Genomic DNA, 18,301 nt, shown 5'->3' on the forward strand with positions numbered 1-18,301 from the left:
ACCCCCTACCGGGGATGTACCCGCAACCAACATACATGCCCCTGACCGGAATCGAACCTGGGACCTTTCAGTCCGCAGACCAACGTTCTATCCACTGAGCCAAACCGGTTTCAGCTGATTAATGTTTCCTTATATGGATATGCCACAATTTGTTTAGCTATTTATCAGTTGCTGGGCACTTTTTTAATTATAGCCATCCTAGTGGGCATAAAGTAGAAACATTGCAGTTTTGATTTATACTTCACTATTTTCTAATGATATCGAGCATCTTTTTATGCACTTATTAGCTATGTATAGGTCTTCTTTGGAGTAATGTCTATCCATATCTTCGCCTATGTTTAAATTGGCTTGTCTTTATTGCTGAGTTGTAAGAATGCTATATGGCCCTGGCCAGTGTGGCTCAATGGTTGGAGCAACATCCTGTGCACCAAAAGGTTGTGGGCTCGATCCCTGGTCAGGGCACATATGGGAGGCAACTGATCGGTGTTTTTATCTCACATTTCTCTCTCTTTAATAATAATAATTTAAAAAATCAGTAAACATACCCTCAGGTGAGAATTTAAAAAAATCTATAGCCCTGGCTTATTTGGCTCAGTGGATAGAGCGTCAGCCTATGGACTGAGGGGTCCCAGGTTCAATTCTGATCAGAGGCATTTGCCTGGGTTGCAGGCTCAATCCCCAGAAGGCAGCCGATCAATGATTTTCTCTCATCATTGATGTTTCTATCTCCTTCTCCATTCCTCTCTGAAATCAATAAAAATAGATTTTTAAAAAATCAATAAACATGTCGTCAGGTGAGGATAACAAGAAAGAGTGCTATATATTTAGGATACTAGAGCTTTATCAGAAATATGATAGTATCTGCATATAAAATATGCAAATATTTTCCTATTCTCAGTTGTCTTTTCACTTTCTTTTTTTTTTCTTTTCTTTTCACTTTCTTGGTAATATTCTTTGAAGCACAAAAGTTTTTATTTTTATGAAGTCCAATTTATCTATTTCTTTATTGGCTGCTTATGCAGTAGATGTCATAGCTAAGAAACCATTGCCTGAAAAAAAAAGAAACAAAAAGAAACCATTGCCTGACCCAAAGATAGGAAGATTTATACCTGTCTGCTTCTAAGAGTTGTAGGTCCTTGGTCCATTTTGAGTTCATTTTTTTAACATGATGTGATAGGAGTCCAACTCCATTCTTCTGCTTGGAACTATTCACTTATACTAGCATCATTTGTTGAAAAGACTATTCTTTCCCCATTAAAATGTCTATTTTGCAAATCAATTGTCGGTGAATGTATGGGTTGGTCACCTATTCTTGACTAGAATGTCTTGAATTGTTGTTCTGGATTAAAATGGTATTGTGTAGATAAGACCAGAGTTCAGCCAGAAAGTAAAAACTTGAGTTCTAAAATCTTAGTTTCCATAATCTCACGTGAAGGAGAGTTTGATGTGTCTTTCTACCCAGTGTAGGCATTAGGGCAGATGTGTGCAGTCTCTTGGGCTCTATTGTCATCAGAACCTGCATCTATCCATGACGGACTCAAGTGGGTTCATCAGCAGAAGAGGAGCCAGCAAATAGATTTACTTCAGAAGTGTAACTTAGATTCCCAGAAACCTCAGGAGAGGGAGGACGGCAGCCACTGGCCAGGGCACATTCTAGAAGGCCTAGAAGTATGTTTTTGCGGGCATGTGTGCGTGTGTGTGTATGTGTGTGTGTGTGTGTGTATACACAAAGGCAGTAACACTGGTTCCCTCTGGCCCCAAAAGCACCATGTAGGGGCAGGAAGAGCCAATCCCGTTGGGAGGAGTGAGCAGGAGCACACCCCATGTGTACTTGTATGCACACTTGCACACCTTGTGTACAATGACCCCCAGCAGCCATTTCTGGGAACGGGAGCCTTCTCTGACTCCATAGCCAACCCAGCTCTGAGGTGGACCAGCCCTTGCACCTCACACCAACCCTACTACCCAGATGTTGTTCCAGGAACAAGGTGGGTCCTCACTTCAGCTAAGTCCATGTCCCAGGGACTGGAGTCCTGGGGCCCTGGGGCCGCTGGGGAGCCCCGCTCCGGGACGCTCTGTTGCGGGCTGTGCCACAGTTGGCTTTGGGAAATGACTGCCCACACAGTCATTTGTGTGGCGGGCAAACTCTACAGCCCACAGGGAGCCTGTGCAGCTGGCAAAGGCCATCGGTTCCCGTTCACATCAGTCCTTTTCTCTGCTGAGTGAGCTTCTCACCCGAGACCCTGGGCTCCACAACCCACCTACCAGCCGCAGAGAAAGGCTGGTGGTGAGTGTCAGAGGAGGGGCAGTCAGAGTGTTGTTTCGCCCTGGCCAGTGTGACTCGATTTGAGTGTCTCTCAGCCCAGGCACCAAAGATCTTGGGTTCTTGTAGCAACCAGTCGACGTCAATCAAAATCAATCTCTCTCTTTCTCTCTCTCTCCCTCCCTCCCTCTCTTTCTTTCTCTCTTTTCCCTGCACTTGTTCCCTTCCATTCCCTCTGAAAAGCAATGGAAAAAGTATCTTCAGGTGAGGATTTTGTTTTTAAAAAAGTGTTGCTTCTTAAATCACAACAAAACAGCAGTTTTCCATTCTTACCACTGTCCCAGTAGCCATGGGCATTCTAGCTGACAACCTGTCACACAGATTTCTTTGTTTAAAAACTTCTAGGGTGTTGTCTGAATTCAACAAAGCCCAGGAAAACTCTGTGCCAACCAGCGGACTGAGCCGAGAAACGGAGATTCCCACACTACAGGCCTCCCTCTCCCTCCACGGCCTCTGCCTCGACACCAGCGCACACCTGCACGTTGAGGCGCCTGCAGAGCCCCTCCCTGACCGAGCAGCCTCTGGGGCTGCAGATGGTGGCCACAAGCAGGAACCGCTCTCCCTGGCTCCTGGCATCCTGGGCTTGCAGCATCTGGGCACTGCCCCAGCTGTCACTTGGAGGAGCACTTCAGACCAGCAGCCTTCTAGTCCTGTGAGAGCAGCCAGCCAAGGGGATGGCCAGCAGAGGCCCTGGGTGGATGACGGAGCGGGACTGAGCCTCATGGTGTCCTCACCCACCAGTCCGGTGAGTGTTCAGGCTGTTCTGGGGGTGGTCTTGGTAAAAGGTCTCCAAGTCATGGTTTCCCCAGTTGATGACCCCAAGTGGTCTCTGCCTTCTTCCCATTCACCCCCCATCTCTGGGTGGTGTTAGTGTTAATAGCATCATGATGATGGGGCTGATGTTTCTTGGTGTGTGAGTAGTGGATATAAGCTGGGCACTGTGCCCATCAGTTCCCAAGGTTATCTCTTGTCATCTTTGTGTCAGCCTTGAGAAGATAATTCTCACGTGACCACAGACTCTCTGCTCTTACACACTGCCACTGAGCAACTGAAGGCCGTGGGCCAGGGACTTCACCTCACTACCATCTTCTTATTAATAAATTGATATTTTTATATAATTCCTTTGAAAATACTCATTTTGCAACATGATCCAGATTTATTGAACTTCTGTCCAATTTGACAGCCACTAGCCACAGGTGACTGTTGAACACTTAAAATGTGGCTAGTCTTAATCGAGATAAGCTAAGAAAGCAAACATTGGATTTGGAAGAGTTAGTATGGAAAAAAGACTAACATTTCTCATTAATAATTTATTAATTTCATATTAAAATGAAAATATTTTTATATATTCGGTTAGATAAAACTTTACAATTAATTTCACCTGCTTCTTTTTACATTTAAAAAAAATGTGGCTACTAGAACATTTGCAGTGACATATCCAAGTTTTTAGGTAGACATAGTTTTTTGTGTGTATGTATGTATGTATGTATTTATTTATTTTTTACATATGTTGTTAATTCTCTTGGATACAGACCTAAGAATGGAATTTTTGGATCATATGGTAACCAAAGGAACTGCCCCATTTTATATTCTCACCAGCAGTGTATTCCACTACATCCTCACCAATAGTTCTTGTTGTTGTTATTAGAAATGGCATCTCATTATGGTTTTAATTTGCATTTCCCTGATGGTTAACGATGTTGAGCATATTTTCATGTGCTATTGTCATTTCTGTATCTTCTTTGGATAAATGTCAATCAGAACCTTTGCTCAGGGTTATATCTGAGTATTTTTTTATTACTGAGTAATAATAGGTTGGATTTTTTTTAACCATATTATTGAATTTATTGGGGTGACATTGGTTAATAATTATAATAATTTTTATATATTCTGGATTGTAGATCTTTATTAGATATGTAATTTGGAAATATTTTTCCCATTCTGCTTCACTGGTAACACTCATCACTCTGTGAAGTTATATTCTCTCTTTGTTTTCTATTTGTTTATTCTCTGTCTTCCTGACTATATATGGAAGACCATGTCCATTCATTCTGTAGTGTCAGCTCCAAGCATCATACCTGGGAGAGAGTAGGTATCAATCAATAGTTCTTGAACCCTCTAGAGACTCTTGAAATGCCAGCTTGTAGATTGACACTGAGAAGTGCACCACCAAGTGCGGAGGTGGGCAGGTTGACTGCCAGGGCCGGCTCCACCTCCTTGCCACTTCAGGGGAATCTGGTTGCCAGAGGGTTGCCTGGTAACATGGAATCAAAGCACCTCCTCAGGGGAGTTGTGGATCCATTCATTCTCCCACTCCCTAGTCACTGGGCCGCACTGGGTGGCCCGCCTGTTCACATTGACCTGGTACCTTCACTCCTCAGCCAGACTCCGCTCTGGGTTTCACCATTACACAAAGTGTCCTAATGCCTTTAATAACTCCAGATGGCATTCCTGGGGTCCCTGGAGGCAGGTGCTGCTCTGGCTGAGATTCTTGGTCAATGGTGACCTCCCCTCACTGTTGAAGGGGCAGGGAGCTGGCCAGATATGGGCCCCTGAGTGAGCGGGCTGTAGGAAGGTGGCATGAAGAGGGAGACGGGAGACAGTGGTGGCTCCTCTCCCCTCCCTCCCTTTCTGCTTTGTAACTGGAGGCCTTGGCGTGGGGCACAGCCACAGGGCTTGGTCCAATTCCATGAGCAGAAGTTCCAAGGACCCAGTGTTCCCACTTTTTTTTTTTTTTCCTCTGTTGCTTAAGAGAACAAAAGGTTTCCCCCAGAGTATGATTTCCTGGTGGCTAACCTGTGGTCCCTGGAATGTGTCTGACTACTTCTTGCCTGTCTCCCTCTCTGCTGTGGACGGAGGAGCCCTCACCAGTGAACATACATCATCTCAGAGTCCACATTTGTCTCCTCATTCCACTTCCCTCACCTCACCCTGGTATTTTATGCTAAAGATGTTTGGAAAGTCAAGATTTGTTCTTTCATCTGTTCTAACTCTATGCCCGACTCAAATCCAAATGACTGTTCTGAACAGCTTTGTAGATGCAAGGATGGGGCTAAGTCCAGGACTCCATGGGGGCCCCGGGTGGATGGAGGCTCCTAACCCAGCTTGGGGGTGATGGGGGGGGGTGAGGAAAGCTTCCAGGAGGAGGTAGTAGATGACCGCTGAGCTGAGGCTCATGGGATAGCGGTCTCTCCCAGCAGGGCCATTAGCAGGGGCTGGGAGGTATGTGTGCCGATGGCCCAGGAAGCTTTTTCCAGAGGCCTGTGTTGTAAACGGTCCCCTGTAGCCACCTTCACTGACACATTGTCCTGCCCCTGGCAGAAGGAAGCACCTGCGGAGCCTGAGGGTTTTCAGAGGAAGCCCTGAAGCCCAGCTCTGTGAGCCTCCCCCAAACTCCTGGCTCAGAATTCTCGCTCTCGGCTGAAAGGAGTCTTATAGCATCTGAATGAATTAAATTGTCTAAACCAGTCTTTCTGGGGAATCCCCAATCCTGCTCTCCTTCACTGTCTAGGGAGCACGGAGGGCAATCTGGATTTAGGGGTTGGAAATAGCAATGTCAGGTTGAGGCTGGTGGCACTTAACAAAACAGCTGGACTGGCCCTGTGTGACTCATTTCCTCTGTGTAGACAGGCATGTCTGATGGCCCAGCCGGCTTCCTTGCCTCTCCTCTTGCACACTTAGGCACAGAAAGGCTGCGAGTGTTTGAAATAGTGGGGGGCGGGAAGGGTGTGCTAGAATCCATCCCCTCAAGCCCCTGACCCCAGACCCACTCCACTTCTCAAAGCCAGTGAGCAGCTTCAGACTCGGAGAGAGAACAGAAGGGGAAGAGGAGGGTAGGCTGCTGGCCTCGAGGGGGCCTCCTCGGAAGGGCGGAGCAGAAGCAGGGGTTGCCAGTGAGAACTCTGGATCCTTCTCCCCCACGCTTCCCTGTCTCAAACCATATGAGCAGAGCCGAAAAACTCTACATCCCTTAGACAAATGGTGCTAGGACAACTGACAGTCCACATAGAAAAAAATAAAGGTGGACCCTTCCTCACGCCATACATATAAATTAATTCTAAGTAGATCAAAGACCTAATTCTGAGATCTACAACTAAAGCTCTTAGCAGAAAACACGAGTAACTCTTTGTGACCTTGAATTAAGCAGTGGTTTCTTAGATACAACACCAAAGGCACAGACAGACACACACATTAAAAAAAAAAAAAAACCAAACACAAATGAATTGGATTTCTTCAAAATTTAAAAATTTTGTTCCTCAAAAGGCACCATCAAGAAAGTGGAAAGACAACTTACAGAATTGGAGAAATGATTTGCAAACTGTATTTGTTTCCTGGGGATCCTGCAGCAGAGTGCTATAAACTGGTGTAAAACAACAGAAATGTGTTCTCTGCTAGAAGTCCAAAATCTGCATGTTGGCAGGGTTGATTCCTTCTGGGATTCAAGAATCTGTTCCCTGCATTTCTCTTAACTTCTGCCGTTACCAGCAGTCCTTGGCATTCCTTGGCTGGTACACCCATTGCTCCATCCCTCCCTCCATCACATTCCTCTGTGTCTGTCTGTCTCTCTCTCTCTCTCTCTCTCTCTCTCTCTCTCTCTCTCTCTTTCTCTCTGTGTGTCTTTCTCCTCTTATAAGGACACAGTCACATTGGATGAAGGGCTCACCATACCCCAGTATGACCTCATCTTAACTAATTGCATTTGTAATTACCCAATTTCCAAATAAGGTCACATTCTGAGTTACTGGGGGCTAGAATTTCAGCATATCTTTTTGAGGGATAGAGCATTGACCTGCAGACTGAAGGGTCCTTCCCGGGTTCGATTCTGGTCAAGGGCATGTACGTCGGTTGCAGGCTTGATCTGGCAGGTTGATCGATGCTCTAGCCACTGAACCAGACTGGCTAGGGTGGAAAGGGTTGTTTTTAATGGAGTATGGAAAGTGTTCTAAACTTAGTGGTAATGGTTGCCCAATTATTTGAATATACTAAGACTATTGCATTATACAGCTTAAATATATTTTTATGATATGGGAATCGTATCTCAATTAAGATGTTTTTTTTAAAAACTTAAAAACCCTCCTGTGTCTTTACTTCTTTCTGTAGAAAAGCAAGAGCTGGATCTCGGAAGATGACTTCTACCGGCCTCCCCAGGAACCAGCCGCAGAGAGCCCCTCAGACGGCTCCGAAGCTTCTGCCAGCGGGACTCCCGAGTCCAGGCCGTGTCCTCTCAGGCATTTCTCTCAAGGACCCAGGAAAAGCTCCTCCATGGGGGCCTTGGACCAAGCGTGTGTGCCCTCTCCAGGAAGCAGGCAGAGCCCGGCAGCCACCGCGCGGGAGCACAAGAACTTCAGGGTGGTGCACCGCAGGCAGATGGGTAGGTGGCCGCAGCACTCCAGGCCCCACGGCAGGGGCACGCCTTCCAGAAAGCCCTTCTGATGGCCTCTCTTCCATGACCAACTGGGTGGCGTCTTCTCACAAGAAAACGTCCATCCCATGATGAGCAATTCAAGAAAGCTTTGCAGGAAAAGGGTTACGTATATTTTCTCATATAATCTCAGAAAGCAATGCCCAAAATACATATTTAAATATATTTTTATTGATTTCAGAGAAGAAGGAGGAGGGAGAGAGAGAGAGAAACATCAATGATGAGAGAGGATCACCGATCGGCTGCCTCCTGCCTGCCCTACATTGGGGATCGAGCCTGCAGTCCTTGCTTGTGCCCTGACAGGGACTCAAACCATGACCGCCTGAGCCACTGAGCCACACCAGCCAGGCTACTGTATCATATATTGAGATGGAATCTATTTTCCCTGAAACTACCCTATAAGCCTTATTATTTGGAACTCTTGGTTCTGTCTTGATCTCCACACCCTCCCCCTCCCGGAAAGTCCAGAATGGACTAATAACTGATTTTTCTATAACCTTCATAAATGAACTTCCTGTTTCAAACAAGCAAAAAAGTGTGCCCTGGAGTCCATCTCTTTCTCTCATTTTCGGTTTGCGGCGATCCAGCAGATAATTCTGGCCAGGTTCCTGGGGCCCTGGTCTCCAGGCTGGCTTCTTTTAGGTTTTCCTGCCAGCCTACGTGATGTGGTTGTAACCATGTTGGGGAAGGTGAGCTCAGTCCTGGGTCCTCTTCTCTGTCAACACCCGTGACCCAGCCGATCTCACCTACTCTCAGGGGCTTTATGCCAACAGCTGCCCAATGTTTATCTCCGCATGGGCCTCGCCCTCGAACCTCAGATTCGCATCTCCATCGGCTCCATGCATGTCTGATAGGCTTCTCAAAACTACCATGTCCCAAAATGACTTCCTGATTCTCCACCCCAAACCTGCCTCTCTCCTAATTACAACATTATCGTATTATTTTGGAGCAGGGGCATGGTACCCTTTCAAATATTTTGCAAGTGGGCACAATTTCTTTAAATTAAAAAAATGAGCTCATACTATTCAATACTGTTCAATACAACTTCCCATGCTGATAAAATGTCCTATGAGTTATGTTTTTCATCTCATATAATGCCCAACTCCATCCTCCCAGACGCCTGGGCTAAAAACCTCGGCATTCTCCTTGACTTTCTTTCACATCACACATCAAACCCGTCAGCAAACCCTGCTGGCATATCCAGAGTCTTCCACCTCCTCCTGGTTCCAATCCATCGACATCCCTGGCCTGGGTGATGGCGATGGCCGCCTAACTGGTCTCTCTCCCCCTGTTGTCCTTCAGAATATGAAGTCGGGATGACTCCCCCCTTTGAAATGTCCGATCATGTCCCTGCAGCGACTGCTTTCTCCTCAGAGCAAAGCGGCTGGCTGGCATTCTGATGGCCATTTTCCCGCACCCATTATAGTATATGCTTTTTTTTTTTAAATATATTTATTATTTAATATATTGATTTTTTTTTTTTACAGAGTGGAAGGGAGAGGGATAGAGAGTTAGAAACCTCGATGAGAGAGAATCATCGATCAGCTGCCTCCTGTACACCCCCTTCTGGGGATGTGCCCGCAACCAAGGTACATGCCCTTGACCAGAATCGAACCCGGGACCTTTCAGTCCACAGACCGACGCTCTATCCACTGAGCCACACTGGTTTCGGCCCCAGATGCTTTCCTTGGGCGGTAGGGCCAGGCCCGCTGTCTGAAGCGCCTCTTTCCGCCCGCAGGACTGTCCAACCCGTTCCGGGGCCTGCTGAAGCTGGGCACGGTGGAGCGGCGCGGCGCCGTGGGCATCTGGAAGGAGCTCTTCTGCGAGCTGTCCCCGCTGGAGCTCCGCCTCTACCTGCGCGGCGGGGAGCGCACCTGCGTGGACACCTGCTCGCTGCTGCGCTGCGAGGCCGTGGGCCCGGCCCACAGCGACGGCCGCTTCGAGCTGGTCTTCTCCGGCCGGAAGCTGGCCCTGCGCGCCTCCTCGCAGGACGAGGCGGAGGACTGGCTGGACCGCGTGCGGGAGGCGCTGCACAAGTGCCGGCCGCAGCAGGAGGAGGAGTGGGTGAGCCTCCCGCACCCCGAGCCGCCCGGCGACCCCCCCGAGGGCCCCCAGGGCGGCCCCGCCCCCCACCCGGCCCCCGCGGAGCCCGAGCCCCTGCGGGACGCGCCGCTGGACTGGTCCTCCGCCCACGTGCCCGAGCCCGACGCCATCAAAGAGTCCCTCCTGTACCTGTTCACCGACCGGGCCTGGACGCCCTGCATCCTCTCCCTGTCCCTGGAGGCCCTGCGCTGCTTCCGCCTGAAGAACGACGAGAAGATGCTGAGTGACAGCCACGGCGTGGAGACCATCCGCGACATCCTGCCCGACACCAGCCTCGGCGGCCCGTCCTTCTTCAAGATCGTCACGGCCAAGGCCGTCCTGAAGCTGCAGGCCCGCAGCGCCGAGGACGCCGCCCAGTGGCGGGACCTGGTGCGCAAGGTGCTGGCGTCCTACCTGGAGGCGGCGGAGGAGGCCGTGACGCTGGGCGGCAGCCTGGACCAGAACTGCCAGGAGGTGCTGCGGCTCGCCACCGGGGAGCACGGCTTCCTGCTGCAGTACCTGGTGGCCATCCCCACCGAGAAGGGCCTCGACTCCCAGGGCTGCTTCTGCGCAGGTGCCGCCGCCCTCCCCACCCCACCCTCACCCCCAACCCACCGCCCTCCCCACCCCCCAGCCCCAGCCCACCGCCCTCCCCACCCCCCTCACCCCCAACCCACCGCCCTCCCCACCCCCACCCTCACCCCCAGCCCACCGCCCTCCTCCCCCCCCTCCCCCCCAGCCCACCGCCCTCCCCACCCCCAGCCCCAGCCCCAGCCCACCTCCTCCCTCTGCCTCCACCGGGCCTGCTGCCTTAGGCTCTGCACCCCTTCCCGGCCCATCCCCCTCTGGGGTGCTGCTGCACATGAAGCTGTTTGCAGATTGCTCCTCCCAGCAGCAGTGAGCCCGTGCCCTGCTGTGGGCGCCTCCATCCCTCGCCCTTCCCGCCGCTGCTCAGGGGCGAGGCCTGTGGGAGGCCCAGGGATTTCGGAGAGCCAGGCGCTCCACGCCCTTCCCATTCAGATCACAACATGATCGTATTATTTTGGAGCCGGGGCATCGTACCCTTTCAAATATTTTTGCAAGTGGGCACAATTTTTTTTTAAATTACAAAAATGGGCTCCTACTACTCAATACTGTCCAATACAGCTTTCTGTGCTGATGAAAGTGTCCCATACAGTAGCTACCAGCCACGTGTAACTGCTGGTACGTGAGGAACGTACTGGTGCGACTAAGGAGCGGAACTTTTTACTTTATTTCCTTGAAGTGGATTTAAGTTTTAAAGGGCACCCGTATCTCATGGCCACCATGTTGGACAGCACAGTGATTATACACACACACACACACACACACACACACGTTTCTGCAACTTGGTTTTTTTTCTAGTTAAAAATACATGTGGGTATTCAAGTCAGTGCATCTGCTACATCAGTGATCAGTGCTGGGTACTGTCCAGATGCTTTATTTGAACTGTCTTATTTAATTGTCTTTATTTATTTATTTGAATTGTCTTATTTAATCCGCACAACCACCCTGTTGGGACAGGTGCACTATTATCTCTACTCATAGCTGAGGAAACTGAGTCACAGGGCTGTAAGAACCTGCCCCAGGTCCACACAGCTAGCAAGCGGCTGAGCCAGTTGAGAGCTATGTTGTTCCCAGAAGCTCTGCTCTTAGCCGGTCCCTTAGGCCCTCTCTACTGCCTGTTTTCGAGGCTGCCTGATACTCTGCAGCTCATGTCCCATCTTTAGCTCTTCCCTCCCAACCCAGCAGCCGTTCCCATCCCCTGGGCCCTCCCAGGGAACTGAGTGGCGTGCCTGCTGCTATGTGCCAAAGCTGTGGCTGCGGCTGCGAGTGGGCTAGGAGCTGTCCTGTCGGTGCAGCCTGTGGGACTGAGGGGAAAGCCTGCTGCAGGCGTCTGGGAGGAAGTGGTCTGCGGTCAGTACCCCTCGGAAGGTAGGGCAGTTTCCTGCTGAAAACTAATTCAACGCCCCCCCCCCTCCCCAGACCTCCGCCCTCCACCAGCGCACCCCCTCACCCGCTTTGAGGTGATTCACACTGTGGATGAGGATGAATGCAGTGAGAAATTAACTAGAAAAAAAAACCAAGTTGCACATTCACACACACACACACACACACACACACACACCACTGTGCTGTCCAACATGGTGGCCATGAGACACAGGTGTCCCTGCCACCCGCCAGCCTTCGCCAGCTTTTGGGCAAGACTGAAACTGGGCAACTTGGGCTTCCTCTCCGTGGAAGGCGGACACCAATCACAGCCTCTTGGCTTGTGTCTCATAGTTTGTGGGGGGCTTTCAAAGCCTGTCTCATTTAAATTTTGAAATAACCCCGCAGGCCGAAGCCGGTTTGGCTCAGTGGTAGAGCGTCGGTCTGCGGACTGAAAGGTCCCAGGTTCGATTCCAGTCAAGGGCATGTACATTGGTTGTGGGCACATCCCCGGTAGGGGGTGTGCAAGAAGCAGCTGGTTGATGTTTCTCTCTCATCGACGTTTCTAGCTCTCTATCTCTCTCCCTTCCTCTCTGTAAAAAATTAATAAAATATATTTAAAAAAAGAAAAAAGAAAAAGAAAAAGAAATAACCCCGCAGAATAGCCAGTGGTAGCTGCACAAATACTGAAAGGGGACCCGGAAAAAATTCCGTGGAGGTCAGGATGAGGCCGCTGGTAAGAGGAGGAACCGGCCTTTCCAGTCCTGAGGCCGGAGGGACTCTGTCCCATGCCCCGTGGGAGGCTGGGCACGTGCCCAAGATTTGAGCCAGATCCTTGTTTGACCTAGGCACAGGGACTCACTCCCTCTGCTCCCTGTCGGCGGGACTTCCAGCTGAGGCGCTGAAGCTCTCCCCCTCCCCCCGCCCCCTCCTCCTGGGATATCCAGCAGCTCTCACTTCCAACTGGCTCCAGGCCCTGCCTCCTCCTGCCTTCCTGTCCACTCCCTATGCCTGATTTGCAAGGCCCTGACTTAGTTGCTTCCTTGTCTGGGCCCCAGTGGAGGGACAGACCTAGAGGAGGGGGAACATGGAAGAAGGCAGCTAGTTAACAGAATGCAGGCTCTAGAACCAACACAACGCAGCTCTGAATCCTGGCTGTGCCACTTCATCCCTGTGTGACTGCCAAGTCTCTGCAGTGTTGTGTGGTAAAGATTGATGAATGGGGTTGTGTGGTAAAGATTAATGAATGGGGTTGATTCTGAGTGGTGTGGTTCTTATCTCTATACTCTCCTTTTTCATCTTCAGACTCTCCTTAGATAGCAGGCCTCTGTGTTCCTCAGGAGCTGGCTCTGGCCCCCCGCTGCTCACTCTCCCAATATCCTTTCTTCTCCCCAGGCTGCTCCCGGCAGATCGGCTTCTCATTCGTTCGACCCAAGCTCTGTGCCTTCTCTGGCCTCTATTACTGCGACATCTGCCACCAAGACGATGCTGCAGTGATCCCGGCCAGGATCATCCACAACTGGGACCTCACCAAGCGCCCGGTGAGTCCCCAGCCCAGCCTGCCGTGGCCACACAGGGCTGCTGGATGACAGAGAAATGGTCACCCCTCTTGGCTGCTGCTGTCCATCTGTTGGGGGGAGTTTGGCTCTAAGGAAGGCAGGGTCGCTGGTTCAGGGCTCGTGACATGGGGAAGATGGTCAAGAAAAAACTTGGTGCTGGTCTGGAGCCTCTGGCAGAGCTGTCAGTGCCTGCGTGGTCCTCAGGGAGAGTCTGAAGATGGTTTCCTGCAGCTCCTCATGCCTACGCAAAACTGTTCAAGGCACCAGCAACTGGATGGATGGATGGATGGATGGATGGATATGGATGGGTGGATGGGTAGATGGATAGAAGGGTGGGTGGATAGATGGGTGGATAAATGGATGGTCTGGCCAGCTGGTTGCATATCCCCTTGGAGCAGTCAGCCTTTTCTGTTGTCAATGTAAGAACCTGACAATGGAAAAAACTAATGACAAGTACCAGGAAGCAAGACCTCAAATACTCTAGAGAATGACAGCTTTGCACTTTCTTTTATACGTTGCAATTAAAGAGGGAACGTAATGAAGATTACATGAAGGTGACAGAAAGCAAGGCAGGGACTAAATTACCGAATAAATACAGAGTGGTCGCACTTAGAAGGGGGTTTAAAAGAGGCATTTCAGAGGTGTGTTAGCCTAGATGCACAGAACAGTGGACCTCGCCTGCTCAAGGCAGAGATAAGCCTTTTGCTATAGAAGGTACAGACCTGGGGCACGCCTACCCCCGGGACCTGCCCAGTCAGGGATTTATGATCCGATCACTTGTGAGGTTACTTCTGGTTAGATGTAGCACCCCTTTTTGGTCCACACCATGCATCTATTTATGTTTGTATCTGCTTTTTTATAAAACTGGGATTATACTGGACTCACATTGTTTTATAACACACTTTGTTTACTTGGTATGACATCTTTGATACTGTCTTATGTTCACCAAATGCTTTTAACTGAAATGTATTTCAAGATGATTCAGGCTTTCCTCTTCAGCTGAGCCTGCCTACTGTTCTGGCTGCGTTACCGTGAGCGGAGTATTTAACCTCCGCTCCTCACCGGGAAGGCGGGTTCTGCCAGTGTCTGTGTGAGGGCCTGAGGAGGCGGTTCCCGCAGTCACTCAGGCGGTGCCTTACATGGTGCCTTCCCCCGTCCCAATGCAGGTCACACTGCCCCTGGTTCACGGACAGGGTCCATGCAGTCTTGGCATGTGGATGTGTCCTCACCAGGGCACAGGGAGCACAGGACTCAAAGTCTGTGCCATCCCAGCCTCAACCCTCCTGGGGATGGGAACGGCAAAGACATTAGCTTCACTTTGTTTTTGTTTGTGGGGGGTTTTTTTTTTGGTTACCTCATCCCCACCCATGCCTTCAATGCTAAGTATTTAAATAACTACATGGAGAAAATTAAACCTCAAGATCACCACAAATGCAAAGAACCCTTTGACCTTAAACACACTCACTATTTACAACACCTGGATATTTCTGTGGAGCCACCTCCACATTCGTTGCTGTAATTCTGGTGCCACTTCCTCGTTCCAGCTAGAGAATGACAATACTCTGCTGGGCACTTCTGAGACTGGCAGATAGCCAGCTCTCTCCAGGGTCCCTGGCTGGGAAACAGGGAAGCTCAGACTAGAAAGCACCTGGCTCTCAGGTCAGGGGCCTCTGTGCTCACCGTCACTGCCCTGGCTGACCCACTTGTGTGAGGCCCGCCTGGCACTTGGCAGGATGTGAGGCCAGGACCAGGCTGCTTTCTTTGTCTGTCTCCTCCCGAGCATGCGGGCCAGAAGCAGTCCCTGGAGCACAAAGCCCCTGCCCGCCTGCAGCGCTGGGCTATTTCCAGCGCACATTCCTCCTGTTATTTCATCTGAGCCTCACCCAAGGCCTGAGGCTGAGCTGCGGTCAGGGATGGGGTGGGTGGGGGCTGGGGAACAGCAGTCTGATCTCACTCACAGGGGCTTGGACACTGGGCTGCCCAGTGGTTGGGGGCTGGCACCTCTGGGAAATGGGAAAGAAGGAGTTAGTTGTCCATTGCTGGGGGAGGCGGGAGATGCCAGTGGACTTGGGGAACCAGAAGCCAGAAGCCTCCTGAGGTCCCTGTTACATTCCTGACCCTCCAGGGGGCAGCTGGTCCACAGCTGAAGCTCAGAGTCTGATGGCAGCCCCTTGGCTGAGTCTATGCTCCATGCCAGGAGCTTACATAGACTTTGTTGTTGTTAATCCTCACCCGAGGATATTTTTCCATTAATTTTTTAGAGAGTGGAAGGGAGGGGGAGATAGAGAGAAACACATCGATTGGTTGCTTCCCGCAGGTGCCCTGACCGGGGCCTGGGATCAAGCCTGCAACTGAGGTACGTGCCCTTCACCAGAATCAAACCAGCACCCTTCAGTTCGAGGGCTGGTGCTCTTAACCACTGAGCAGACCTGCTAGTGCACTTGGATTATTTTTTAATCTAAACTCAAAATAATTCCAGGAGACAAGTGGTTTTATTTTTTTCCATTTTACACATAAGGAAACTGAGTCACCAAGAGTTTAAGGAAGGAAGTTTTACGGGTCATAAGGTGGGAAATAGTAGAGCCAGGATTCAAATCCAATTCTGACTTGACAGACAGACTCCTAACTCCTGCACTGTTGAGAGTGGAAGAGGCCACACCTCAGTGTAGACCTGGTCTCCTCTTCCTCCAGGTGGGCTGGATAAGCCACGCTAGCTTCTCTGAACCTCAGTTTCCTCACCAGTAAAGTGGGGGTGATGGCGCCTTCCCCTTTGGGTTGTTCTTGGGGATGAAGAAAAGAGGTGGTCAGGGTCCTCAGCCCAGCGGGTAGCAAATAGCAGGCGCTCAGTACGTGGCTTTGGCCTTAGGGCTGGGCCTGAGGGTGAAACTTCCAGCACCCTCTCAGGTGTGCAGCCTGAGATTGGTCAGTCACTGCACTCTGCCCGGAGACGGGGGAGCCCTGGGTGCTGCTGCTGGCGAGAGCGAGGGAACTGGGGAAACCTCTTGTCAGGCTGCGTCTGATCTGTGGCTTCCTGTGGTTGGAGCCTGACTCAGCCAGTCACCTGGTTCCTGAGTCGGCCTTTAGGCAGGAAAATGGGGGCTGGGAGGAGAGGAAGCTGTGGGAAGGGTCTCTGAGGCCCAGGGGAGGGGGACCCAAGCAGCTGGTGCCATGGAGGGAGAGGAGGTTTGGGGCTCATATAAACTGGGTTTATGAGCCGTGGGCCCAGGCCAACTCACTTCATCTCTCTGACCCTCAGTCTATTCACCTGTAAATGAAATGGCACCACTCCTCTTGGAGGTGGCTGCAGCCTGGGTGGGTGGGTGGGTGGGTGGGTAACACAGGGCCTGACCCCAAGGCCCTTACTGAATGGCCTTTCTGTTTCACCCCCATTGCCCGGTGGTGCCCCCAGATCTGCCGGCAGGCCCTCAAGTTCCTGACGAAGATCCGGGCCCAACCCCTCATCAACCTGCAGCTGGTGAACCCGTCGCTGTACGAGCACGAGGAGCGGATGCACCTCATCGGGAGGAGCCGGGAGCAGCTGAAGCTCCTGGGGGACTACCTGGGCCTGTGCCGAAGCGCGGCCCTGAAGGAGCTCAGCAAAAGGTGAGCCCCGCACAGACACACGCCAGGCGTCCTCCGGGGACGTGCAGGAGGCAGCCAGTCAGTGACTCATCACTGATGTTTCTCTCCCTCCCTCCCTTTCTCCCTCTCCCTTCCCCTCTGAGCTAAACAAACATGTGTTTAAAATACACACACACACACACGTATATATGCTGTTATTGACTTTAGAGAGAGAGGGAGGGAGAGAAATAGAAACATCGATTAGCTGCCTCCCACACAGCCTACACCGGGAATTGAGCCCGAAGCCTGGGCATTGCCCTAACCAGGAGTTGAACTGGAAACCTCCTGGTGCCTGGGACCACGCTCAACCACTGAGCCACGCCAGCTGGGCCATAAAAACATTTTTTTTTTAAAAAAAAGAAGCGCAACAGGCAGGAGAAAGAGCACGAGAGGAGCCTCTGCCAGGCCTCAGACCCACTGTGTGGTTCAGGGAAGTTGCTTTACTTCTCTGAGCCTCGTTTTTCTTGTCTGTAAAATGGGCAAGTCACCCCTGTATTCGTGTGGCCTTCCTGAGTTGTGGTGAAGGCTGCATAAGAGGCTTGGGGGCTGGGAAGGGACCCAGACAGGCAGACAGAAGGCCCTGGCTCAGCGTGGCATGTGCCATGAGAGAGGGCACCTGACCCAGCTTCGGCAGGGCCCAGGGGGCCAGGGTAGTCCCCAGAGGAGATAGCATCTGAGCTGAGCGTTTGTGGAGTTCTGCCTTTTCATGAAGGAAAAACAGTGCTTTTCTTCCTGCAAAGATAATATTCCAGCAGTCAGAATGAGAATCAGGCAGGAAGTTGGGACCTGAGGTATTTGTCTGAGCTTCCAGACTCATTCTGCCTTCCACACAGGAAAGCAGGGTGACCACAGCACACGGCACCCCGCGTACAGGGAGATGGGCTTAGAAAACCAAGGGGAAGGGGAGGCCGGCTCTCCTGGCTAAGGGGACCTGTGGCATGGAGGGGGTGGGCGTGTGGCTCAGCAGGACCCACAGGGGGCCTAGTGCAGCTGGGTTGTGGGTGCAGGGCCAGACCTGGAGGTGCTGTGTGCCACCCAGAGGCACCTGGGTGTTATTCTGCCAGCAGTGGGAGCCATTGGAGGGTGTGAGCAGGGGCTGTCGCATTCTGGTCCAGAGTCTGACAAGACTGAGTTTGGCAGCAGTGGTAGCAATTCTAGTAATTCGCTGAGAGGAAAGGTGGCTTGGACTGAGTCATCCAGGTGGAGGGCGAGAGGACGAGAAGGGCTGAGAAGGAAGAGGCAGGTCTCGGATGTGGGATCCCCTTTCCCTCAGAGGACCCAGCCAGGGGGCTGCCACCAGCAAAGGGGAGCTCCCGCCCCCCTGACTTCACCTCCCTCTGCAGCTGT

The 18,301-nt window shown here is 51.3% G+C and overlaps 1 protein-coding gene across 4 annotated transcripts in view; it reads left to right on the forward strand.

The window, feature by feature from the left end:
• The window catches only part of PLEKHM1 (pleckstrin homology and RUN domain containing M1), a 44,222-nt gene that overhangs the window by 19,950 nt on the left and 5,971 nt on the right, over positions 1–18,301 (forward strand). For all 4 annotated transcript variants that reach the window (XM_036451049.2, XM_045586167.1, XM_045586168.1 and 1 more), the window contains 5 exons: positions 2,669–3,068; positions 7,424–7,694; positions 9,484–10,401; positions 13,170–13,315; positions 16,743–16,936. In XM_036451049.2, the coding sequence (XP_036306942.1) occupies positions 2,669–3,068; positions 7,424–7,694; positions 9,484–10,401; positions 13,170–13,315; positions 16,743–16,936 (1,929 nt within the window). The remainder of the gene's footprint in view (positions 1–2,668; positions 3,069–7,423; positions 7,695–9,483; positions 10,402–13,169; positions 13,316–16,742; positions 16,937–18,301) is intronic.

This window comes from Pipistrellus kuhlii, unplaced genomic scaffold (assembly GCF_014108245.1).
Source record: "Pipistrellus kuhlii isolate mPipKuh1 unplaced genomic scaffold, mPipKuh1.p scaffold_m20_p_22, whole genome shotgun sequence".
In the NCBI taxonomy this organism is placed as follows: domain Eukaryota; kingdom Metazoa; phylum Chordata; class Mammalia; order Chiroptera; family Vespertilionidae; genus Pipistrellus; species Pipistrellus kuhlii.